This window comes from Embiotoca jacksoni, unplaced genomic scaffold (assembly GCF_022577435.1).
Source record: "Embiotoca jacksoni isolate LCO1_2020_lvr unplaced genomic scaffold, fEmbJac1.0.p SCAF_8, whole genome shotgun sequence".
Taxonomy (NCBI): domain Eukaryota; kingdom Metazoa; phylum Chordata; class Actinopteri; family Embiotocidae; genus Embiotoca; species Embiotoca jacksoni.
Window position 1 is genome coordinate 6,637,235 of NW_027185436.1, and position 26,885 is coordinate 6,664,119.

At 40.6% G+C, this 26,885-nt stretch overlaps 1 protein-coding gene across 1 annotated transcript in view; it reads right to left on the reverse strand.

Annotated features, from left to right (window-relative positions):
* Positions 1–20,718, reverse strand: part of kcnip3b (Kv channel interacting protein 3b, calsenilin) — a 42,932-nt gene extending 22,214 nt beyond the window's left edge. The window contains exons 1-2 of the mRNA XM_069178049.1: positions 20,578–20,718; positions 5,999–6,173 (exon numbers count right to left, since the gene is read on the reverse strand). Coding sequence (XP_069034150.1) covers positions 5,999–6,173; positions 20,578–20,583 — 181 coding nt within the window. The 5' untranslated portion in view covers positions 20,584–20,718. The remainder of the gene's footprint in view (positions 1–5,998; positions 6,174–20,577) is intronic.
* Between the last annotated feature and the right edge of the window lie 6,167 nt (positions 20,719–26,885).

Here is a 26,885-nt window from a genome sequence, read left to right on the forward strand (position 1 = left end):
ATTACACAAAAGAAAAAAGTGGGATGCTAAAATTTTCAAGCAAAAACAAAAAACTTGCAGAAAAGAACTTTTACTATGAAGGTTGTTTCCTTGGTCTGATGTTGCCTGTTCCTCTTTGGATAACCACTCCAACACTCCTTTATAAATCCTAGTTTGATTCCAGGTAAAGTTCACTCCCTCCTCCTCCTCCTCCTTCTCCGCTTCCTTTTCTCCTCTTCTCCTCTTCTCCTCTACCCTTGTTATCTCCCAGGAGGTGAACTGAATCGCATGATGTTTGGTCCGTCCTGTCGTTTCGTATGACCGACCCTGACAAACCACAACACACAACACCGACACCCGTCAACTCTCCTCCTGTTTCAGCCGTCATCAGGCCGCAGCGCTGCATGGTCACCGGGACGCGTTCGTCCTCTGAAGTTCAGCTCACTTTCTCTGACAGACAAAAGTCACACAGACACGAGCTGCTGGAGTTCAGTGAAGAAACCAAATCTCACAACGTTACTCCGCCCCCTCCCTTCTTGGTGTCTTATATATCTAATCCGACTCATATTACACTTTTCATATTACAGTCACTGATATCTCTCCTGTTCATATGGCCCCGTTATCCCACTGCTTCCATAATGGGGGGAGTTACAATTGACAGATCAAACTTAACTTTGTGCTATCGAAAATAAAAAAAAGTACAGTGTAAATCTAGAACAGATAGAACAAAGAGTGGGGCTGGCGTTGGAAAATAGTTACAACTATTTGGTAATCTGTTGAGTCATTTGTCAAGCAAAATAACAAGCATGAAGTGGTTCCAGATTCTCAAATATAAAGTGTTTCCTGTCTTACAATGTCACTGACACCCAACACAGCTTACATGAACTATAATGTACCTCGAGATACTTAAACTCCCTCACTGAGGGCAGGGACTCGATCCCAAGCCGGAGGAAGTAATCCACTGCTTTCCAACAGAGCACCACGGCCTCAGACTTGGAGGTGCTGACTCTCATCCCAGCCACCGTCCGCAGCTGCAAACCACCCCACATCACATGTTGAAGGTCACGGTCTGATGAAGCCAATAAAACCACATCATCTGATCCTTAGACTCCCCAAACTGAACTAAGCCTTAAAATCCTGTCCATGTACAGTACCAGTCAAAAGTTTGTACACACCTTCTCATTCAATGGTTTTCTTTATCTTAATTTTTTTTCTACATTGCAGATTAATATTGAAGACATCAAAACTATAAAGGAACACATATGGAATTATGTGGTAAACAAAAAAAGTGTTAAACAAACCAGAATATGTTTTATATTTTAGATTCTTCAAAGTAGCCACCTTTTGCTTTGATGACAGCTTTGCACACTGTTGGCATTCTTTCAATCAGCTTCACGAGGTCGTCACCTGGAGTGGTTTTCAGTTAACAGGTGTGTCTTGTCAAGAGTTCATTTGTGGAATTTCTTGCCTTCTTAATGTGTTTGAGACCATCAGTTGTGTTGTGCAGAGGCAGGGTTGGTGCACAGTTCTATACAGTGAATAGGCCTATTTGACTACACATCTAATCCATATTATGGCAAGAACCACTCAATTAAATAAAGAGGATCGACAGTCCATCATTACTTTAAGACCTTCATTAGAGTTACCAGCCTCAGAAACCGCAAATTAACAGCACCTCAGATTAGAGCCCACATAAATGCTTCGCAGAGTTCAAGTAGCAGACACATCTCAACATCAACTGTTCAGAGGAGACTGCATGAATCAGGCCTTCATGGTTGAATTGCTGCAAAGAAGCCTCTTCTGAGGAAGAACAACAACAAGAAGAGACTTTCTTGGGCCAAGAAACACAAGGAATGGACATTAAACCAGTGGAAATCTGGTCTGATGAGTTGAAATTTGAGATTTTTGTAAGACTTTGTCTTTGCAAGACACAGAAAAGGTGAGCGGATGGTTTCTACATGTGTGGTTCCCACCGTGAAGCATGGAGGAGGAGGTGTCATGGTGTGGGGGTGCTTTGCTGGTGACACTGTTGGTGATTTATTCAAAATTCAAGACATACTTAACCAGCACGGCTACCACAGCATTCTGCAGTGACATGTCATCCCATCTGGTTTGCGCTTAGTGGGACCAGCATTTGTATTTCAACAGGACAATGACCCCAAACACACCTCCAGGCTATGTAAGGGCTATTTGACCAAGAAGGAGCGTGATGGAGTGCTGCGTCAGATGACCTGGCCTCCACAATCACCCGACCTAAACCCAATTGAGATGGTCTGGGATGAGTTGGACTGCAGAGTGAAGGTGAAGCAGTCAACAAGTGCTCGGCACCTCTGGGAACTCCTTCAAGACTGTTGGAAAACTATTCCAGGTGACAACCTCGTGAAGCTGATTGAAAGAATGCCAACAGTGTGCAAAGCTGTCATCAAAGCAAAAGGTAGCTACTTTGAAGAATCTAAAATATAAAACTTATTCTGGTTTGTTGAGCATTTTTTTGTTTACCACATAATTCCATGTGTTCCTTCATAGTTTTGATGTCTTGAATATTAATCTACAATGTAGAAAAATAAATAAAGAAAGAAAGAAAGAAAAACCATTGAATGAGAAGGTGTGCCCAAACGTTTGACTGGTACTGTAAATCACAAACAGGATTTGTAACTAGTGACAACGCTGGTGGAGGCCAACACTCAATGATAATGTATTGCTCTTTGTTAGACTAACAAGTCGCAGGAATAAGGACATAAACATGCTTAATACTTAAACAGAGACTATGAAAGCTGGCTTCAACTTTGTTCATTCCTTTAGAAGCCGCAATAGAGAATAATCTCAGTTAATCAACCAAATTAAGAAAATGTTGTTTAGTATTTGGTACAATAACCATGAAGATCCTTTAAAAGAATCCAGTAGGAGGATAGCATCACTCGATACTTGTAAACTTTGCCTATCGAGCTATAAATAATATTGGTATGTAATGAATAAATTGATAATATAATAATAATGAAGAAATGTGGGTTTAATTCTAGATATAATGGCAGATATCTGTAATTACATACGAATCATGTCATTAGTATGTTAAAACAAACAAACAAACAAACAAACAGAAGCCAGACATGTAAGCTCATTTTCCAACAACACTGACAGACTGCAGTAACTTCATGATTAACTATGTGAACAACTAGTGTGTTCATCACTTTTTAGTGCCCCTTGGAAACATTTGTGTTTGCAGCATTTTTGTATTTTTTTGTGTTTACTGTATGTGCTGTGCCTGTGTTGTAAGCTTGGTGAAGATGTTTTCCTAATTTCTTTGTGTTCTCTCTATTTGCATGTGTTTTGTCAAGTTGCACTGTGTGGCAGTGGGGCATTGTTTGGCTCAGCTGCAAGAGGGACTGATTGGGGGAGTGGTTCAGGGAACAATGCCTGAAAGAGGCTTAATAAGCAGAGCTGCAGTGAACCACGTTTGGTCTCTCTCCCCACATAAAAGCACCTAGCAGGTCCCTCACTCCGCATTCAGGCCGGGAGAACCCTTGATAACGGCAAGATGTCCTGTATTATTATACGTACTGAGAAGTTCTTCAGATTGTGGACTAGTTGCAGAGCTAAAACTAGATAGAAACAATAACATGATAAAAAATATATATCTTTATCCTGTTGTGGAGAGGAAAATAAACACATATAGAGCATTGCAAATTGGTGCGGGCCTGTTCTCGAGGCTGTGACAAACCAAATCGCGCCTTCTGCTAACTTACAACAGCAACACATTGCAATTAAGAGCAGCGGGTGATTAGAGAAATCAAAACTAAAATAGGCCAAAAGCTTCTGCTACTCACAGTAGTAGCAGCACAAATTAAAACCAAAACTACTTAACGAGAGATCGAAACATGAAATCACTTGTATTATATAATGAATACTATTACATAACATTTGGTGTAAATCCATTCAAATGAAGATGATGAAAGGTGACCTCAAGACTTCTATTATCCATAAACCCTCAGCTGTAGTGCTTCCTGTCCAGCAGTGTATTAAACCGGTCAGTTATCTATCTCAAACCCTGCTCACTGTCTCAACCTCTTCACACTGAAACTAAACCACCCCACCTCTCTCAGATACACATCATCTTTGTGCTGCTATTTTTAGCTGCTGGCCATTATCAGGGTGAGGACTTGCCCACTGTCAATGCTGACTCGCTCTCTGCTCTGCTCTACTGAGATGAAAGGGATCCCATCACAGCCCTGCTTTTATTTCTCTCCCTCTGACTGTTGGTCTTGTGTTTTTTTATGACTCATTGTGCTCCTGATTCACCCAAAACAAAGAGCTCGTTCACTGATTTTGCAGCCAAAGACAGAAATAAAAGACCTGAAGGATCGTGCTCAACATTTATACCATTTTCAGCCAATGAGAAATTTCACCCACACAGGTTTCAAAAACACGTATCAAACGTCCTTCAAACTGAGAATGAATGTAATAAACAGTTGTCACTTGTTGTTGCCACTTGGGGTGAGGACAAAGTTTTTCAATGAGGCTGTGAGAAAAAAAACATTACAGCGCTCAGTGCTGCTGCCGGATCCGAGGGAGGAATAGGAGAGGAGACACTTACCTGATCCAAAGAGTGTGTGTGATAAACTGGATTGTATGATAAGCCGCAACGGAAGGCCTTGTACGACCGAGACGAGCTCTCACGTTTCAGTGACCTGCTAGAGTACCATTACATGGTACATGCAGCTGAGCTGATCTCAGACCTTACAGACAGGTCACAATTACACACTGCCTCATTTGGTTTAATTAAAACTCTCTGGAGTCACAGGAATATCTTTCTAACAAATATGGAAACAGGAGGATGGCAAAGAAAGACAAAAGGAATGATGGAGCCTCTGATCGGAGATATTGAACATATTATTTCCTGATATGTCGACCGATTCTCACAGTTTAAAAGTGGCTTTTATTTGCACTGTGCAAAATTATTACTTACAAAAGTACAATGATACCTCACAACTTTACACCACGCTGAGAGCTCAACTGACAGACGGGATGCTTTCATTCACAAACACTTCTTAGTCCGTCTCCCTGCAAGTAATGATTAATCGTGCACGGTCACAGCTCGACCACTGGGTGGAGCACTAAGACTCCAAGTCCATGAACAAACCAGGACTGGAGTCCAGTCAGGATCCACAAAGGAAGAGAAAAACATTCAGGAAGTCCTAATTAGTCTTTCAGTTCTGACACTATATAACACAGACTGTGATTTACAGCATAGTCTTGTCGTTTTAATTAAGTACCAATAAGAATTTGGTCCGAGATGACAAGTCCTTCAGCATTAATTTCTCAAATGCAGAGCTATGGAGGGCTTCTACGATCACCCCAGGAGTAAAAACTGACGAATAACAACATATAGATGTGGGTGGATCAAACAATTATTTTGACTTTGCTGTAGGAATAAAGTATGTTGACTGTTATATCAAGTGTTTTTCCTTTAACTGACAGAAACCCAATAATTACAAAAGAGAATCATTTATTCATCCTTTCCTCTAATCGGTTGTTGCTCTCTTGTGGACCACAAGAGAGGTTAGGAACCATTATGTGTTTTACTGGTATCTGATTAATACAAAATGCCACTGTAAATCACAAGGTCATAATGTGTTACCTTAGTTCTTCTAATTTTCCATCTATAATGTGTGCACATATATGAGTGCTTATCAAAGGCAGAAATGGTAGATAAGTTAGGAGATACAAAGAGTAGTAAATACTGTGATGGGGCGTATCACAGTATTTCAGGTCGGTGTAGAGACTATTAATGATGAAAAAGGGTGTAGACACATTTGATAAATGAATGTGTGCAAGTTCACCTGAGGTCAACTGTCCTGCACAATGAGTCAGTCGGGTCTCCAGGGACCTCTGAAGGCCAGCAGAGGTCTGTCCAGTCAATTCATCGATCATTTCAAATAGTGTTGTAACACTTGCTGTGCATTCACCACATTGTCAGTCTCACCAACACGTCCCACTCACTGATCCATTTCTCCCTCCTCACCTTTGTCCTGTGGCTGCGTACTGGCAATGATCCATTTCACCAGGCAGCATTTCATCAGAGCTTTGCGAGAGAACCGCGGCTTCTGCCACTTCCCAGAATCCTTCATTCTGCCCGGCACAGGCTCGACGCCGTTGGCATCTCCCAACAGGCTGCCATCGACCACCTTGCCATCCGCCTGGGAGGAGAGGGAGGGGGGGAGAGAGAGAGAGGGACAATATGTAAATTAAACAAAGCAGGCTGAGATCTTTAAATTAAACAGGAGATTATGTGGGTGCCTGGAAAATATGATTAGCCTCTGATCTGTAAGTCTTTCAGGAACACTTTAAAGAGGTTCAAAAAGAGTTCAGTTCACAATATCTGCAGTGTTTTAGGAGGTTTTGAAAGTCCATTAAATATTTTTTTTCACTGAAAACAACTTCCTGCTGCTGCAGCGGCAGTGACAGTAAAACAGAGGGCCTGAAAACAAAAACAAAAAGCTGAAAGACACTAAAACACCACAAACAGCAGTGGTTCAAACATGTGAGGGAAACTGCTGGATTGAAAGAAAATTTGCCCAACCTTTCACATTAAATGTAAACAAGTGTAGCTGCAGCAAAAGGGCTTCTGCAATTGGTTGGTAAAAAAAACACATAATCAGGGAAGAGTTAAGACCAAAAATGCAAAAGGTGTCACACAGCATGATGAACAACCGGAAGAGATATCTAAAACTTATCCAAGCAGCTCCAAGACAGGCATCCAGATTTGTACATAGAATTCAAGGTGACACAGTTTTGGTTGTTAAAATGTTGTCAAAACAGTCTTTTCGTCCTAAAATTGTATTTTTGTTCTTTGTGAACTAAGAGCTGCATCTACTGCAATGCTCTAACCACAACGTTCACAAAGGCTAACAGGCTAACGTGACGTGAGTTTTGTGCTGGGTCGTTGCCATTCAGCAAATTATAACATTGTGCATGCGTGTGGTAGCAAGCACGGCGTTTGTTTGTTTTTTCAATAAAATGCTTTCTGCTGAAATTCTGTTGATTGATTTTTTTTCTATATTATTGAATTTGGTTTTGTGAATTGTGAAATGTCAAGGTTATTGGTACAATTATCAATTTTCTGGTATCATGACATCCCTATTAAGCGAGAATAATGATAAACTAATTCTACTAAGTCACTTATATTTATTGCTAGTGTTGTGATTTGTAATATTTCAGCCTTCCTTTTCATGTAGCCAATAAAATCCTTCATCCATCCATCATCAACGACTTGCTTTAGTATTAAAGTGTTGGAACAGCTTTTGGGTCCACATGTTTGAATGTGTGCCCCACACTTTATGTTTTTTAAAGCCAACACCGCCATCATGTTGTCATTTCACTCACCACATGGTCTTCAAAACTTTTTTTTAATAAGGGTAGATTACAACAATGTGGCTGCCATTACAGTAGCTCACAAGAACCACTGACACTGTGTGGACACAGGAGAAAAACATCAGTTCAGTTTAAGAGAAAGGTTATAATTTGATTAGAGTTGATTTCCACTTCATCTCCAAATGTTCCGGTATGTGATGGTCAGTAAAGAGTCAACCCAAGACACCCTTGAATTCAGCTCTCTAAGAATCCAGAGAGGAGAAGCATTATCACTTCTTGAAATATTCGCTCTGTTAATTTCAGATGAATTCAAAGCCTGATTCTGTTCATTTTCATATCCAGCCATGACTCTTATGCAAAACAAATCCCCACCAACTCATTCATATTCATCATTTATCCTCGCTCATCAGTGTAGATAAAGACAAATATATTTTTCAATTTCTTCCCTTCATATCTCAGCAACCTTTCAGCTTCTTATCCAGGAAACATTTGATCTGATGTGATCTGATTTAGTAAGATTGTCTTTTCCTAAACTCTCAAGAAGCTCTATTAAATAGCTCCTGGTGGGTGCATGCCAAACACGCACGCACGCACGCACGCACGCACGCACGCACGCACACGCACACACACACACACACACACACACACACACACACACACACACACGTGTAGGGAGGAAGATGAAAGAGGTGAACGCTGAACAAACAGAAGCTCTGTTTACCCTATTGGGAGGAGAGGAAAGCAAGGGATGACAGAGAGAAGAGTGGGAGAAAATGGAGGAGAAGGGAGGAGGGAGCACACACAAACACAAATACACCGACATACACATATACACACATACACACAGAGGATTTTAAGAGGATTTTAAACGGCTATTTGATCCCATGGGAGTCTGACCATGCAAATCCCTGATTTTAAGGTGGTGAGAGAGACTGAGAAAGCACAAAATAGAGAGAGTGCAAAAGAAAAAGATGTGAGGACAACATGGTCTGCTCATGTTCCTGGAAGAACTGAAGTCAATTAGCATAATGAATTGCTGCCTATCTGAGAAGAAGAGCAAAGGACGGCCAGAGGACAGGGGGTTGGAGGATGGGGAGATAGATGAGGTGAATCTATGAAAGCACTTTGCTCTGGAATACATTTCCAAGGCTATTTCTGTGCATCTTTCACATGAACAGATGGATAAAAAGAGCAAAAGATGAGAGGGGAAAAGGCGGCAAAGACAGGGGACGACAAGGAGAGAAATGTACACAGAACGTCAGGAGTGAACATCTGCAGAGATACTCGCACAAACAGACCAAGCCAACTGGCTAGTAATGTGGTGACGGCACACTGAAATGGAAAGAGATGATGGAAACAATTCCATTTATACCAATATCTATTTCATCATATAGCAACAGTGGCACAGCAGACATGAGTAATGTGAAAAAACACAGCAGTGAATTGCTTCTTTCAGGAAGTAAATTAGAAGAAAGGATGGTTTTCAATGTGGCCTTTCAGTAGAAGCCACAAATTGGAAAGAGAAGCCTGCGAGATAAATAGACGCAGACAGATGCAGTGTAAACAAAAGAAAATCCAGCGCTGCATTAGTTGTTTATTCATGGACTACTGGACACACAGGCGCACTGACAATCTTAACTCACACACATTTCCAACTAGCATCTTCTGCTCCTTAACGCTTCAGTTAGCTTTGTCCTGGGGCAGCACTTCCCTCTCGTAATGTAATGTCTGTACAACATCCACCAAAACACACACACACACACACACACACACACACACACACACACCCTATAAGGCAGAGCATATACCCATAACGCTTAAAGCAAACACAGAGCACATCTCTATGCTCTGCTGTAAATTATTAAATATCAGTCACTGTGTTGTTGGTTCAGTGAACGTTGGTTTACATGAAGCGTAAACTCTGGCCTCATTACATGCTGTTACTCCACTGTACCCAACACGGAGAAGATCCAGATCAATCCAAAACAAAACAGAGTCAAAGAGAAAAGAAAGTTCAAACAAAAATTTTAACCTCAGTACTTTTCTGCACTGAACAGAAAATACAGTCGTAGATTATCTCAGAGAGAATGAGAGAGACATTAACCTCAGCTTGATTGTGATTGGTGCACAAAAACAAACATGGCAACCCGGAGAAAACAGACAACAACACGAGACGGAGACAAAGCAGCTCTCTCTGCATCACAGTTTTTACTGGAATAAAACTCAAGTAGCAGAAGTTCAATACACTCTCGGACCAAACCAAAATTCAATATTTACTGTAGGAAAACAGTGACATCGCCATGTAAGCAGCACAATGTCAGAGGCCGAGGGATAACCAGCAGAAAAACCCAAGAAACTGCACTGAGCTCCTCTTTGATTTATTTTATCAGTTTTTCTCTTACCAGATAGATTCTTATATTTTCAATTATTTAAAGCATTAATTAATTGAGGTTTCTGTCAACTGGTAGCAGCCACACAAGTTGTAAACCCGACACTGAGAGATCACCATCTAATTGTCATGTAGCGTGTGTCAGCAAATAGTTAACGATTAACAGCACAGATAAAGACCGCCAATCATTTAAAGTTGTATATCTGGCCACCTGTTAATTTAATTCCTTTATTCACTTTCATTCAGCTCAGTTTTTGGTCTCCATCTGCTATTAGGGGAAATACAACGGTGGATAGATACATTCAATGAGTACTCCTGTTGCGCGCAAACAATGCGCAGCACTTGGATGTGGACAGGGAAGGAGGGAGGTGTAACCATAATGAGCAAGTGCTTCAAATTTCATCACTTGATCATTATCAGTTTCAGAGTTACACACATTTTTGTGAGTGCGGGTCCACGCGCATAGCAATGCATCTGTGGGCATGACCAGAGGGCGCACATCAAATTTTGTGTCCAACTCTGGAAATCAGCAACAATGCTTCAGGAATCCTCGAGCAATGAACCTGGACAGGCGTTTGAGTGACATTTGCATTCCAAGGGGCGGCAAATCAGGTCAGGCGCACAAACAGGTAGGTTTTTGCTGACATTCACGGGGTTGTGCACTGTGAATTAGTCCTTCAGGTTCAGACCGAACTCTACAATGACATTGTAAAGGGGGCAGAAGGAAAACATTCAGTACAAATGACCTGAACTGTGGTGGATTGACACTTGGTTTTCTCCAACATAATGCACTTGCTCACAGCGTGTTAAAAACACAGGTTTCTCGTCCTAAACAACACAATGGTCGCTCCCCACCACTCCTGCTCACTGGATTTGATTCCTTGCTACTTCTTTCTGTTCAATAAAAACATGACATAATCTTCGATGTGCGCTCTCTGCTGAAGTTGCAGGTGCCTAAAAAAAAAAAAAAAAAATCACAGATGCACCGGACCAGCAATCACATAAACCTGTGTAACTCATGTTCTGATTTTGATCAAGTGATGAAACTAGGAACACTTATTCACAAAGGGTAAATCCTCTCTGTGCTCTGCCCACATCACGATGCTGCGCTCCGTTCACATGCAACAGGAACAGCTTCGAAACTTATTAATTCACCCTCGTATCTTGCTCTTTAGTTTATAAATGCTTTAGTGTTTTACAGTTAACTTTGTATAATGTTTTGGATAGAAAATGTAGTGTACATTTGAATTTTAGATTTTCTTCTTCAGTCATAATACTGCTGTTTTGGGTTCAAATAACAACATTATAGAGAGGATCAAATCAAAATAGTAAAGTCATGGACTGAAGAATCAAAACAATGAGATAAATGATAATAAAAACTGTATCTCTGCAGAGTTGAAAATAATATCAGGGTTGGAGATAATCCTCTGTGATATTTTTACTGCAGGTAATATTACTATAAGAATACGGATTAGAGCAGCTTTAATAACATGGTTGCAGCAATCTATTTGGTCCTTGCATTATGGTATATTATGTAGATATTGTGTGTATATTTTACCATTGACAACCTTTTACAATCTTTTATACTAAAAAAAAAGGACTAATTGCTTGAAAGCATTTTGCTCTTTGGACTCTTAGGGTAAAAATAGCATGCAGCGCATCAGGATTCATAATGAGCCCCTACAGAAGACAGGTAAGGACACTCATTACAAAGTAGGGAACTTCTCGTGCTGTGTCTGCATCTTTACATGGTTTACACTTGAATTGTCATTTCAAACTATGTATATTTGCGTCTGTTGCTTTCAAAAATACAGTGACAGAATTTTCACTTGGCGCATATTCAGGTAGGGGGGACTTAAATGTTTAAATCTTGTACAACCTGCTTTTGCATATATTTATGGTCATGTGCCAATAAAGCAAATTTGAGAAGGAATAACTTATGAGAGAATTAGGGAGGCTTATGAATATATGCAAACACTGATGGAGAGGGAGGCGAAACTAATGGAGAGAGGAGGTGAGCTGAGAGAGAGGTGCAGTCTCGTAATGTTATATTAGTGGATGGGAGTTTCCATCAATAAGTAATCAGTGATTAAGCAGGCTACAGCAGAGATACAGCACGTCTCACTCTCATATTCTGCTTTCATGTCCGAGCTCACATGTTCCCTGACTTTTTCTCAGCATGACACAAAGTCTGAGGTTCACCTGTTCTGCATGGCTGCTTCTTCAAGGGCAACATTCATTTGAACATGCCACTTGAGGAAAAATCTTCCGGTCACAAAACCTGCTTGGTGATAGACCAAAAAATAAATGTACCGCTGTGTGCTTCACCTTCACTTTCCATCACATCAGTGCATGTCAATTTTAGTAATACAAATACCAAATCCTTGTTTTCTTCTGATTTATCGTCATTGAATAGAAGAAAATAAGAGTTGTGCACAGTACATGTAGTATCGAACTTCAATATGTATTTAGTACAGAACAGGTGTCTCCATGGGAACAAAAACATAACTAAATCTCTCGTTGGATTCCTATTGTTCTTTAGCGATATGTATTTTCTATCAATTACCTCATGAGATATGCTATCTACTGTTTGCATTCAGGAGTAGGAACATCACTGTGTTTATGATTTTCCATAAAGTTTTCCATAGTTTTTTTTCCCCATAAACTAGCTACTGTTTGTTCAGCTGCATTATTCTTGTTTTATATTCTATCCTTACGGGGATATCCGAAACCCAGAAACACAAAAACAACCCCGCAAACTCATTTAGACCACAGAGATACACCCACAACACATCTATGGAAGTGCATTAAGAGAGACATAAAAGCAGACCCAAGTGCATAAGAACAACACTAAAGCTTTTAGGAAGCCAAATAGCATTGCGGTTGAAGTAATTGTATATTATTGTCTTTATCACTTTTACACATTTAGAGCAGTGGTGTTTTTTTACTTCTATGTTTTTACATGGACAACTGGTATGGATGGGGATTTTCTTTTGCCCGGGACAAGCAGCTTTATCTTTATAATATCATGTATGTATCAAATATCTATTAATGGCATATTTTAACAAGTGGCAGCCAACTGTGACGTTACCCATGTGTTTGTGAACTGCCATTCTGAAGTCTTGAGGTCAGCATTTCAGCCGTCGCCATCTTATTATTTTGGAGCTAGAAGTGACCATATTTGGACGAGCTGTGGAGGAGCGACCGGTGGGTGTGACATTTCGTGTCGCCCACCTATAGCAGAAACCTTCCTGCACCACAGGCCTGTCAATCAAACAGACATAACGCTTTTTGAGGCCTAATATCTAATTAATGATGTGACGATTTTCAGATAGAACTCCAGAAAACTACAAAAACTTAAAAAGCTAATCAAGAGGATTGACTTTAGCAAATTAATCCATCATGACTTGTTGAAAAAATGTATTGACTTTGTATTTCATTAGAGAAGTTTAAAGGGAGTCTATGGAGCCAGAGCCTTTTTGGAAGCAACCCGTAGTGGCCATCAATGGTATTGCAGTGTATGGCACTTCTGCACAAGCTTTACTTGCCATACTCGGCAGTTACGTCTACTTTTAGACAGTCTATGATTCAAAGTCCTTTTCCAGGGTTCTTGTTTTGAAATGACCAGTAAAAAGTCACAGCCTAGCAACATTTTCAACTAATTCACGTAGCTAACGTTAGTGTCTTGCTGTAATTTTAGCTGCCAAAATCGACGGTCACAAGCTGGAAACGAGAAGCTGCTTTTTTCTACCGCTGTCTGAGATGAAGTACACATTTTTTAAACAATAGCTAAAACTTTTGACCTTTACACTCCCACAATTATAATTGTAAACTGCATATCCTACCTCAATTTTATATTCTGTATATTTTTGCTCTGTACATCCTGCTGTAAAGACACAATTTCCCCTAAATGTCACAATTTTTCTTGCGGGATTAATAAAGTACCTTTTATTTTTTGATCATGTAGCTGTCAGTTATTTGCCATCCATCCATCCATCCTATCTGTCATGCAAGAATCGAAGCTCAACAGTGATTTAGAGAACAGACATTTGTACTGGACCAGTTGCATTAGCAAATAACTGACAGCTACATGATCAAAAAATAAAAGGTAATGAATAAAATGTTTTTTTTCTGTCTCTATTCATCCCATAAACCACAACACAAGCTTTCATTCCCCCTGTATTACTTTTCTGCTGCCTAATAAAACTCTGAGGAGATCTAATTGATCCACAGGACTGCATTTCAAAGACCTAACCTGATTTCACTTGGAATAAAACAGAGTGCACACACATGCATACAGTGGAAAACATTTCATTAGCCGCTCCCATTAATATTTATAGTTTCTCTCCACCCTTGATGTCTGTACAGATCTGTCGTCGATCGCTCCATTTCGTCACCTCTTCATTCCTTCCAATTTATTTCACAGTCAATCACTCCTTCTCCATCGCTCCCCCGCCTCCCCCTCCTCTCTCACTGTGATGTCACCTGTCACCAGGCCTCTCTCCAGGTGAAGCTGAGATACCAACAGGGATATAAACAGAGAGGAGGGAGACTCAGCCTCTGCGAGCCCATGTGTGCTCGAATTCGGAGAGAAATGAGACGAGCAGGCGGGAGGAGGAGCGCGGTGACAAGACGACTGACAGCACAAAAGCAGAAGTACAGTAAATACTTTATAAAAACTCTCGCACATAACCTGGGATTTCCAGCAGAGCGAGATGTTCTCAAATCTCTGCCATGCAGGTGCAAAACAGCATAAGAATGACAAATAGATTCACAGGACAGTTATTCAGTTTGTTGGCAGAGATTTGTTCCAAAATAAGCGACACCTGGAGTTATAAAATAACTGGCAGCACAAAAATGAAGAGGTTGCGTGTACCTTTAAAAAGACAGTAGATACGAGGGAAAATTTCAAAAATGAAGATCAGTTTACTTGTGACAACGACAAGTCAGCTGCTTAAAACAGTTGGATAATGTCCCCTGTGTTTAGTTTGGAAATAAAAATCCTGCCTTTAGGGTTTGGAGGCAGCAGATTTGTATCAACAGGAGATGTGGACTTTAAAAGACACACCTTACAGCAAGTCAGTGGTGTCCTATGAAAAGACACAACACAGGGGATGTGGACTTTAAAGACCCCCTCCAATTAAAATCGAGTTTGTAACCCTGGTTACATGTCCGTGCTAGGGAACATATCATTAGCGAAAGAAGCAGTGAATGCCATGGCACTTTGGAACGGCGTTGTGACACTGAGTGTCAAAAACATTTAGACAGCTGGGATTTCTAAAGGAGCCGATCTAATCAACATGCAGGATGGGGCTTTCCATATCATCAAGCTGCCAGCTTTCCACCCATCCCTCCAACACTCACTGATGGTGGAGGGGTGGATGGCGATAGAGGCAGTGACCATTTGTATATCCATAAATCTGCCCAATGAATTTAAGCCTTTTTAAGGCATTATGGGATTTTAAATATGTAACTTTGACGAACAGAGATGAGTTTTAATCAAAGCCAGACAAGAGACTTTAAAAGACTCGTGACACCATTGAGTTGCCTTATGGGAAATGTAGTAAATTTTACCCCTATGGACTAAAAGGGACTATGGAGGGGGATTACTATGCGTTTTTAGCTTTTTGGGCTTGATATTATCATCAAAATAAGTTTTGATTGGCAGTGTGTTGCGGTGAGCTCTGTTTTGGTCTCCACCAACATGAGAAAATGTGTGGCTTTTTTGCTGCTAAATGCTCCGTTATGTAAACCAGCTTGTCACTAATGCTGTCTGTCTTCAGTCTGGTGCTGAGCAGGCGGTGTACAATGTGGTTTTTAGCTGTCTGCTGTGGCACCATTAATAAGACCTGGGTTACTAAACTAAAAAACTGATAATGCAACGGTGCAGCGGTAAAATAAATATAGAGCTGATAAATGCTAAAAAGTTCAGAAGAGAAAAAGGAAACTTTAGGATTTTTTTGTTGTTGTTTTGTAACTATGACCAACCCCTCTCACTTTACAGTCATTTAATCTATGCTAATATACGTCCATGCAGCTTCATCATATCACATTACTGACTCTCTGTCTTCATTTCCTTCCACGGTTTTCAGACTGTAGCCAAGAAGAAGTTGTTGTTTGTTCCCGTGTCAGTAGCAACCGATGTTTACATTTACCTTTCAAAGACCTTTCAAAGATCACTGTAGGCTGTGCAAATCATGAATCTAGTCGGTCTGAAAGTGGCATAAGATTGTTTTATACCCACATAAGCTGAAGAGATCAGGGTGGATGAGTGGGGTTAAAAACGTGACTTGGACACAGGAGACCTCTAATCTTTTTCTCCAGCCAACACTTAACAACTCAATTGCTTTTAGAGGAATTAAGTACATCTTGTGCATTAATGTAACCAAACCCAATCACAGTGGTGGTAAATGACAAAACAGTTATATGACAAATTGTCATATGAAATGATTTTGGAAAGCACTGACAAACAATGTCAACGCAGTGACTCTTGGCTTAAATCGTTTGTTGTTTCCTTTTAATTTTCTGCCTTTTTTTTAACTGAAAAACATCGTCATACAATAAAAATCCTACATGAATCAGATGCTACTTCTTTTCCATGTAAAATCGTTTGTCTGAATAAATAAGATCCACCTCGCCAAGTAAAACACTAAACTGTATAAACAAACTCCATCTGAAGTGAACAGATTAGTTTTCATGGAAAACAAAAAACAATTAAATCACCGAACAGCAGAAAAAGAAGATGCTGGATGGTAGTTACAGACTCAGACTGAAGAAGTTTTGGAAATGAGCCACCTTTCAGTGGTTTCAGTTTGCTGCTGAAAATAAGCAGAGCTGCAACCTTTACTAGAGGACAGAAGATATCTGCATGGCTCGATATGTTTCTGTGATGTGGCACAGTGCGGCTCGAGATGTGAAGTCAGCTGCATGATGAAGAAAATATGCGAGCAGCCTCATGGTGGAAAGCTGATACTATTTGTGTCCTGACTGCTTGAGCCTCTCAGTATGGCTGTCGGTGCGAATCAGTGTGTCTGTGGGAGAATGGCACATCCATATGGACGGCAAGCTGTGTGTGTGTGTGTGTGTGTGTGTGTGTGTGTGTGAGAGTGTGTGAGCGTGTGCGTGAGTGAGACAGAAAGAGCGACAGTGCGTATTATATTGATGTGTGAGCCTTCATGTGGAGAAAGAATTAATACTCTGAGGAGACTTCGAGCAATAGAGGAGCCATGTTTCAATTATCAGCTGCCCCTCTCTCTCTAACATGCACGCACGCGGACGCGCGCGCGCACACACACACACACACACACACGCACACACACACACACACACACACACACACACACACACACACACACACACACACACACACACACACACACACACACACACACATCAAATCACATAACTCTGTCTGGTCATTCGCCTTTGTACAGTTCGATAAGAATATTGACAATTATAAAGAAACCATGTATGAACATCACAACATTAACTGATCAATGGTTGATTCGTTTACAGCAGCACCTTTGCACCTCACTGCTTTTTTTTTTTTTTTGGTGCTTTCTGTGAGTGTGGTAAAATTAACCCTGTTTATGGCCCAGATCCTGAGAACATTCAATTATGCTAAAATAAAATTTAAAAAAACTATTAGCAAAAAAAAAAAACAGCAGTTTTAATAAGGAGACAAAAAGTTTCCTGAAGTTTAGTTTTTCTGCAGCAGAGTGAAGAGAAGCTCTCCTCTGTGTTTGGTGAGGATGATCAGAGGTGTGCCCATCCCTGTTCCCACTTTAAAGGATACAGTTACCAGAACCATTAAATTATTTAATGAAGCTGAGTCCACCAATCATTCCACCTATTAAACAGGTGGGTCCCTCAGACACAATATCAGGTGCAGCACAATGCACTCTGCGTATTTGTGTGTGTGTGTGTGTGTGTGTGTGTGTGTGTGTGTGTGTGTGTGTGTGTGTGTGTGTGTGTGTGTGTGTGTGTGTCCCTGTCAGCCTGTCTGGCACAGCGTCGCTGATCTTTGCAGGTTGACTGTGTGTGACTGCTCTGATTGACATGCTGCTCTGTGGAAACCTGCAACATCAGGCTGAATCTCTTCACGGAAAAGTACACCATAAAATACCCGTTATGTGGTCTTTATCTTCAGTATAAATACTTTAGAGCATGAGAAGTGAAACCGGGCTGCCTTTTCATCCCAAAACTTCACATTTCCATCCAAAACACATTAAGTAAGTGGATTAAATAACATGACACATAATCTCGTTACTCGGGTAGACCTAACACCTGAGAATATTTTAAACTCCATCATTTCTTACTAAACTGATTATACAAAACAAAAAATAAAGTCAGTTGTTTCAGCAATAGCCCAAAAACGACAGCAGTGTGATCTGTTCAAAGCAAAGAAGGAGGCAGTGGACGTTGACGCGATTTCAGGGGGATGTCGGGGTGGATGATTGGGTCAACAAGCAACAGGAGACGACTGTTTCCTGCCAACAGTCAGTGTTTTAATCAGAATTGTTCCTGAAATTTAACCAAGTTTTATCGCAACTGTGATGACAGACATCGCATATAATCTTAATAAAGCAGCCAGTTTAACCCAAATCATGATCTTTCCCTGGCCAAGTTGTTTTTGTGCCTGAACATAACCAAACCTCAAAAACAACTTTATCACAAATATCATTATTTTTCATTAGGGATGTGTTTTTAAAAGCACAAACAGATAAGGCTGTTTCTGTCCTTTAGTTTAGGACTATTTGCAACATAAAGGGAAAAATCCAGCACAGAGAAAGACAGTCACCTTCTACACTGAGAGCCACAAGGCAGCCACATAGCACGTGATGACACACTGAAAGAAGTCTTGATTGGTTATTTTTTTCCTTTATCTACATGCATGCAATTCTGAAGTCTTTCTATACAGTACTTTCATTTTAATTTTCAGAAAAGGCTGAGTAATTTCCCCCCCAAAAATGGAATGACTACAACAACAACTACAGCAGCCGTGATCATCGGCTCCGTGATGAATGTGATTCTAACAGCTTTTATACAACCATCAAGCTCAGTGACACAGAGGATAATCTATGAAATATGATCACTAGGTCAACTGAATATAATTCTTCAACACAAAGTAAAGCTGAAGATTTTTCAAACTGATGGGAAATCTGATATAGAATGATATTATAGAGGAAAATGTCGATCCTCTCTCTGATCTCGCTGAAAATGACTCAGAATTAGAGAACAACCACAAAACCTTTTGATCGTAGGGTTATTCATCAGCAAAAAAAATAAAAGGAAGTGAGTCACCCACTGAAACATCAGGCACCCAGATGCCTCACAGCATGGTTTAATTTAAACACCTGCATGCCAGTGAGATGAAAAAAGAAAAAAAAAAGAAATCAACATGCTGAGGTGCTGCAGCAGTCAGTCGGTGACAGCGATCGAACCTGGTGGTGCCAATAACTGCAGCTGATTCTGAAATGGTTAAATTTAACTTCGATTTAGACAAGCGGTGCAATGAAGCAAACAAATTAAAGTTCAAATCTCATTTCTGCTGATTAATCAGTTGAGTCACTTCAAACAAAAACGCTGAGCATCACTTAGTTCTTTGACATGTTTGGATTTGGTTTCGTTTTTGTGTTCTGTGACACTAAACTGAACATTTTGCCTTTTCAAGTATTATTTTGCATCAACCACCAAGTTAAAGACGTCACTTTGGTCTTTAGGTAATTCATTTTTATACATTTGACGAAATTATTAACTAAATAATCTAATTTAAGAAACAACCTGACGTGATTAGCATCTCGCACATTTACCAGGATGACTCAAAGAACCACGGAAAAAGAGTGTACATGCATGGAACTGCAACCAGCCCACACCGGAGCCTGCAGCTCTCCATCTGATTATTTTGGCCTGATTGGTCAACCAATTTACTGACTGACTGATTGACCCATTGAATGATTGATAATCACGAAGAAGTTCAGTTCTGCCTCATCCTTTGGTTTTACTCTGACCAGCATCTCACCGCTGAGTATTGTGTGTGCTCGTGCAGAGGAGGGATGTTTGTCCAGCTGTGGATATAAGACAACATCTGTTCATTCATGGAGCACTAATGACCACTGCCTTGCAAGGTGCTAGGAGTCACTTTGGGGAGGCTGGGCTTTCACTTGACAGTCTATTACCTCGGATTTAGGTTCATGGGTTGCTCCTTGTTGAGGATGGAACTGCTAAATTGATTCAGCAGCCAGGAGGAAAACACCCAGAATAACAAACACAATCTCACTCCTCTTGCAAGAATTCAGGATTAGAGGCAGACTTTGCGGATTTTAATCCAGCCTTTACATTTTAAATCACTCGTGAATGACAGGAGGAGGTTTCTCCAAGTCACACACACACACACACACACAAATCCCCCAGATAAAGCACACGGTAAAAAAAAAAAAAACTGATGTAAAGAGAGAGGGGGGGAAAGGAGAGGGAAAGTGGCGGTTAAGGACGTGATGCCAAGTGACACTTGGTGTCTGCAGGATTTCTGCTGCGCGCTAAAAGCGAAGCGTCTCCTCCACGGGCAGCTTCCAGCAGGGCTGCAATTACATAACTTCACTCCCAAACTCAGCTTTCGGCAAAAAAAAAAAAAAAAAAAGTGTGAGCAAATGAGCCGCCCAGGGTCGTGGAGGAACGTGAAAATGAGTACGAAAATAGTCATTAAACCAAAGTGGGGTGGCGAGCTGCTGATTTAATATAAGGCGCGTTTTGTATTTTACCACCTGCAGAAAATCTGTATTTTAACCCGCCGCCCTGTCGAAAGTCCGATAACAGAAAAGGATGAAATATTAGTGTCTTACCTGCATGTTTTCCTGTGTTGTAACGGCGACAGTGATGGCTGATATCTGCCGAGTGTGTCCTCTCTGCGCGGACCCTCAACCTCCAACTGCTGCTCCGCTGGATGCGAAGGAATGCGCGCACACACATCTACATGTACACACACACACACACACACACACACACACACACACACGGGGAGAGACGCGGAGGTGTGGGTGTGGGAGTGGGTGGGTGGAGGGAGGGATGGGTGCAGCCACACAGGAAACAAGCGGACCTTCATATTACCATGATGTTAGGACGAAGTCAACAGGATGGCACTGGATTTAATTCTGCTAATGTATTAGCCTTGCGTGGAGGGACACGCGTGGACAGATGTTGACCAGAAAAATCTCATAAATGGATTTACACATGCAGAATATTTAGACACATCTGTATGATTCTATGTCTTTGATTCATATTATTCTCTACGTTCCCTCCTGTGGATGTTTCTTTTGCTGCTGTAAAGCTTAATTTTCACACATTTTCTAATGACGGTTAATACGCCGTAACGGCTTCATTAAATCTCGTATGCATCGTCTGCTAAAGCTTTTAGAAGTCGTTAACTTGACAACTTTTGAGGTGCCAGTTTGTGAAAAATCTCTCCTCCATCACGGCACTTGCTTTGAGTTTTTATCTCTAGATTATCAGGAGAATCCCTTCCATGGATTGACTTGAATCCAACAGTTTATGAATATATTTGTCAAGGATTATAAATCGTCTGATGAAGCATGGAGTTTGCAGGTGAGCTGTATAAATGAATAATTGACATCTGAGCTGCAATCATATAAAACATGTATAGTGGGTGTGTCATCAACCTTCTGTTTATAACAGTCTGCTGAGTCTGTTATAAACAATTTAGTAATTGCATATGCTGCCTGTAAATGATCCAAAAAAAAGATGTTCATATTTAGCAATATTTCGAACTGCAGAATTGATTAATTATTGTAAGCACTCTTTCCTAACAATTTATTGCCATTTTTAATTTAGATGAATTACTTTTGCTGTTGATCTAAGGAGCTGTGTTATTCAGCTAAACCTGGTTAAACCCTCTAGCAGGAAAGGGTTTCAAGTTTTATCTATTCATTTGTATCTTAAATTGGATTCAGAGAAACAGCTGCGCATTACATGCAGCTGTCGGTGTTCAATTCTTGTTGAGAGACGTTAACGCAACAAAAAGCGAATTTTGAATAACTTACTGGCCATTATAACATACAGCTTGGTATCACACCAAATTATGTAGTGAACCCGTCAGTCCACTAGAGGATACCGTTTCAGTGTCACGTATTTCCTCGCCTAATATGCGTGAAAAGAACACGCTTGTATGAGCAGCACAAAGAGTGATGAAGTCAGCGCAGGGAGGAGGTCAGGGATGTCCACCCAGGAGGCCAGTGTCAGAGTCCATGAGTAAGCAATAGTCAACGTTGATTTCTTTTAAGCTGCGCAAGTAGGTTTTTTTTCATCTTTAGTAAGTAACTCGCATAACGTAGCCCACGTAACTTTACTTGCGTAAAATGACTTATTTTAACCCAAACCATCATCTTTTCTGGACACTAGCCGCATAGTTTTTGGTGCTTAAATGTGAGGCCCCTTACTTATTAGGTGAGGCACTAGGTGACACTGACTATCCTGCAGTGGACTGACAGGAGCATTACACGGTTATAATATAATGTATACAATATTGCAATATAATGCGGTTTTGAGACAAAAAGTAAAGACTAAATCTTTCCATTCATCGCTTTCCCTTCCCATCCTTCCCAGCCAATTTAATGTAAGTAGCAAGTAAAAAGAGTGAGCTCCTCTCTCTATGTCTGTGTGAGTTGTATGTGTGAACAAGTGCGTATTTGTGCGTGTACAATACGTGATGGTCATAAGAGTTATTGATACAGAAACGCAATTAAAGCCCTGCAAGGAGAATTCGAGTGTGGTTGGTGAGGAACTAAAACAATTTAGGCGACCTTGTATCTCCGTGAAGCTGCCTGGAGCAGACAGAGAGGGACTGTAGCAAGATGCTAAATTGCAATCAAGCCAGGTCAAGCATCCTCAAACACCACGCTGATTGCATAATGAACAGCCAACAAATGTAAATAGCCTGGAGGATGAATGAGGAAAGGCCATCTGTCAAATAAAACTACTTCCCATTAGCCACCAAAGCTGAAGACACGTTTCCACGTGCTTCTGCAGGATCCTCACAGCCCGATCGGTCACTCTAAGGAAACACACATTCACACTGACTTTAAATGTGAGGTACCTGGCTGTATATCCACCAGTAAAAAATAATTAAACCTAGGCTTACAGGAAATGGTGCTGGATGAACTACGGTTAAAGAGAAAAGTGCCAAATTATCGCCCGAGGCTGCCGACACACAGAGTGGACAAAAATCAATGCTTGCAGCTCCCTGAATATGCTAAGATTTGATTTGAATCCTCAAAACACACCATCACATCTACGCTGTTGTGCTTCGATTGTTAGAGTTTTACATCTTGAATTCTAATTTCTATTGAATGCAACACTGTTAGACTAGATCAAACATGAATGCAAACAATAGCGACCACGTACAACACCGACAAAAGAGAGGACGAGCAGCAGAATATTAAGAGAATTTATTCATTCCAGATGTGAACATAGTGAGATTTATCTGAGGGAGGCAAGAAGTGGCTGTTGTGGACACTGAATGTATCAGTGAATCAACCACAGCAGCACAAGTTTGATGTAAAACTAAAACTGTGTCGACACAGCGTGATGGCTATATTAAAATAAAGTGTCTATTAAAATTAAAAATCCTTCTACACCCCATCACACAGTTTAATTTAATGGGAGGATTAAGCGCCTCAGGAGGTTTAACTAAAGTCGTGAGCAAACTGCCTCTGCCGCAGAGAAGCAGCTGATTCAAAGTTCAGTCTTGACCAGTTGACAAAACAGTCTCACCTCGTGGTTCACTGTTTGGCTGTACTCAAGCTTTCAGTCGCATCACAAGATGTTCAAGAGCAGAGAACCTGTTTCTTTCAGGGGAGAGAGGCTGCTAACTTCTTTACATTTATCTATTTGCAGAGAGTGCAATGCTGAGCTACCTTACTTAAGCTTTTCAATCTCATCTGTCTTTGTACATTTAAACCTATTTCACTGTGTTTTAGGGAAATATTGTATTTTTACTGACTTTCTTTAGTTAATACAAGTAGTTATTAGTTACAACAAAATATTAAATCTACATTCAAAATATGATGAATTACAGCAGATTAAAATATGTAACGAGTTAAAATAAGATTCACATCCACAACCAACATTCCACTAAACATGTCAATGCACCAATAATAATGATCCAGTCGCATATGAATTTAACACTGAAAGAGTTAAACTGAGATATGATGTGATATTACATTTCACAGTTGTGCTCTCTGGTTTGTTGTCAAGGAAATAATTGGAAATTGTCCAGTAAAAATCGACCCATTAGTCTTGTGAGATGACGCTTTACTTTTCTTCCAGAGTAGCAGCCAGACAGTGTTGAGGAACGAGTCAGTAATTAGTCCGTATAATGTGTCACAAAAAGACTAACTAAGAATTTACTTATAATAATGACTGAGTGGTTACTAGTTTGTGCCACTGAGCGGTTAATCAGAGTTTAACAGTAAAGACTGAAAGTGTTCCACAGATATTGATGAACTAATCATTCCCTAATGATCCATTAATACAGCATCTTCCAGTCCCTTCTCTGATAACTCATCATTAACCACCATATTGATTCAGAGCTAATTAACAACTACTCATTGACCATTTATTCATAATCAGATTGTTCTTCACTTGTTCCCTATCGACTAACATTTAGTGTAGCGTATTGAAACTTTTGTGCTTTCACTTGAGTAAAGTTTTTAATGCAGGATTAGTCCTGTGGAAGTGCTACTTTAACTTCTTCTTACTTTGATCATTTTCTCTGGAAGTCAAAGCTTCCAACAGATTATATTGTTATGACCGATATTAATGGTCATCATGGCAAAACAACATTAATGTAGGTTACAGGCTGAATCCAACAGACTTTGTCACTTCTTTCTACAACGTCCTCCTGCAACAACTGGTGCGTGTTGTGCTGTGAACCAACCTAGTTATCACACATTTTGTTGTGAGACTGGGCTGCTGTATGACATGATCAAACGCTTGAATTAAGTAACATCCCATCATGTTCGTTTAAGACCACCAGTTTTTTTTTGTCCTCTTAAGGTCGTAAATATCTGTGCTGTGTGCAGCAGAAAAATACTCTGAAGACAGTGGATATTATGAGAATATGTTGTAAATAGGGTGGAGTGGAAAGAAGTCAGAAGTGCAGAGGAGAGTTATACTTCTTGTTCTTTGAAGCTCTTATCTATAAAGTGATTTTTAACAAAGTGTGTGTTTTTATCATCTCATATCTGTCAGCTCACGTTATCTCCATCTCCCCCTCTCCTCCAATTTATCTCTGCCTCGCTCGCTTTGCGTAACACACAGCCGCATTGTATGCTCACTGCTGACACCCCGCAATAAAAATGACAGAATGAAAAATACAGGTAGTCAAGAATATTAAATATAATTTTTTTTTTAAATGACATTATATACAAATAAAAATAGAATCGTATTAAATTAAACTAAACAACAGTGCAAATAATAGAACAAACAACCAACAGTGCAACGGTGTTATTGATGTGTGATGGATTTGGCCAGAGGTGAGTTATTGTACAGTCTTATTGCAGTGGGCAGTAATGATCTCCTGTATCTGTCCTTGTGACAGCGGAGCTGGAGGAGTCTTTTGGAGAAAGTGCTCCGCTGTCCCTGCAGTAGGTGGTGGAGAGGGTGGTCAGGATTATCCAATATGGATAATCATTTCTTCATTGTCCTCCTCTCCACCACCTTTTCCAGACTATCCAGATTGCAGCCAATGATGGAGCCGGCCTTCTTACTCAGTTTGTTAAGTCTGCTGGTGTCTCCGGCTCCAATGCTGCTCCCCCAGCAGACCACAGCGAAGTACAGACTGGTAGAACATCTCCAACATCTCGTTGCACACGTTGAAGGATCGAAGTTTCCTCAAGAAAAAGAGTCGACTCATCCCCTTCTTGTGGACAGCGTTGATGTTGGTCTTCCAGTTCAGTCTGTTGTCATGGAGACACCGAGGTACTTGTACTCCTCAACCATGTCCACCTCCTCTCCCAGAACTCTCAGCGGTTGTGGAGCCGTCGTCTTCCTCCTGAAGTCGACCACCATCTCTCTGGTCTTGGCCACGTTCAGGAGCAGGTGATTTCTTCCCGCCCACTCCACAAAGTCCTCCATTACTGCCCTGTACTCGTCCTCCCGTCCATCCCTTATACACCCGACCACTGCAGAGTCATCAGAGAACTTCTGCAGATGTCAGGACTCTGAGTTGTACTGGAAGTCAGTTGTGTATAAGGTGAACAGGAAGGGAGACAGAACAGTTCCCTGAGGAGCTCCAATACCACCAACCACCGTATCAGACAGCACACCGCCCAGACGGACAAACTGTGGTCTGCCTGTCAGGTAGTCAGTGATCCAGGAGACGGTGGACGCGTCCATGTAATGATGCAGATTGCACTGTACTGTTAAATTCCACTAGCAGGGTAGATTGAAGTGAACTGGATAGAAACATTCAGATTTTCTTGATTTATGTTCTGCATTATGATCCTAAAAACAAATTAAAGTAAAATACAACTTTGTATGTCTCAGTAAGGAAGTTTGGAGAGTGGGAACCTCCAGAGCAGCTTCAGAGCTCCTTGGCACAGATCTTTACAAAACGTATGAGTGCTGTCTAACTAGTTGCTCCAATGATTCACATAATTTTCACACTGACATTCAGTGACTTCTAACACCCTTTGAAATATTTTTAAAGAGCACTTAGATCTTTTGCTCCCAGTTTGATCTAAAAAAGAAAAAAAGAAAAGTGAGGTCCCTTGAGGCCAGCTCAGCAGTTTTACAGCTCAGAGGATGTTAACTGCTTAATTGTATCATGCGCTACATCTGCATTTAAAATTGCATTTTTAACTCATTCGTTCTCAATTTTCCTTTAATTTGTCATGTCTATGGGTTCAGCAGTGGTTTCCGGCCAGCATGGAGAAATAAAATACAGCACAGTGCATCCGCAACTCTACCAACCATAAAAAAAACTTAAACTGAGACAAATGAGAGGCTCGAGGAGGTAAATATGAAACTAAATACTCATCATATAATTTTAAAAAGTCATACTTGTTTCTTGTTTACCTTCTTGACAGTTTAATTGGTGTTGATTTATATGAATTTGAAGGTGTAATCAGTGTAA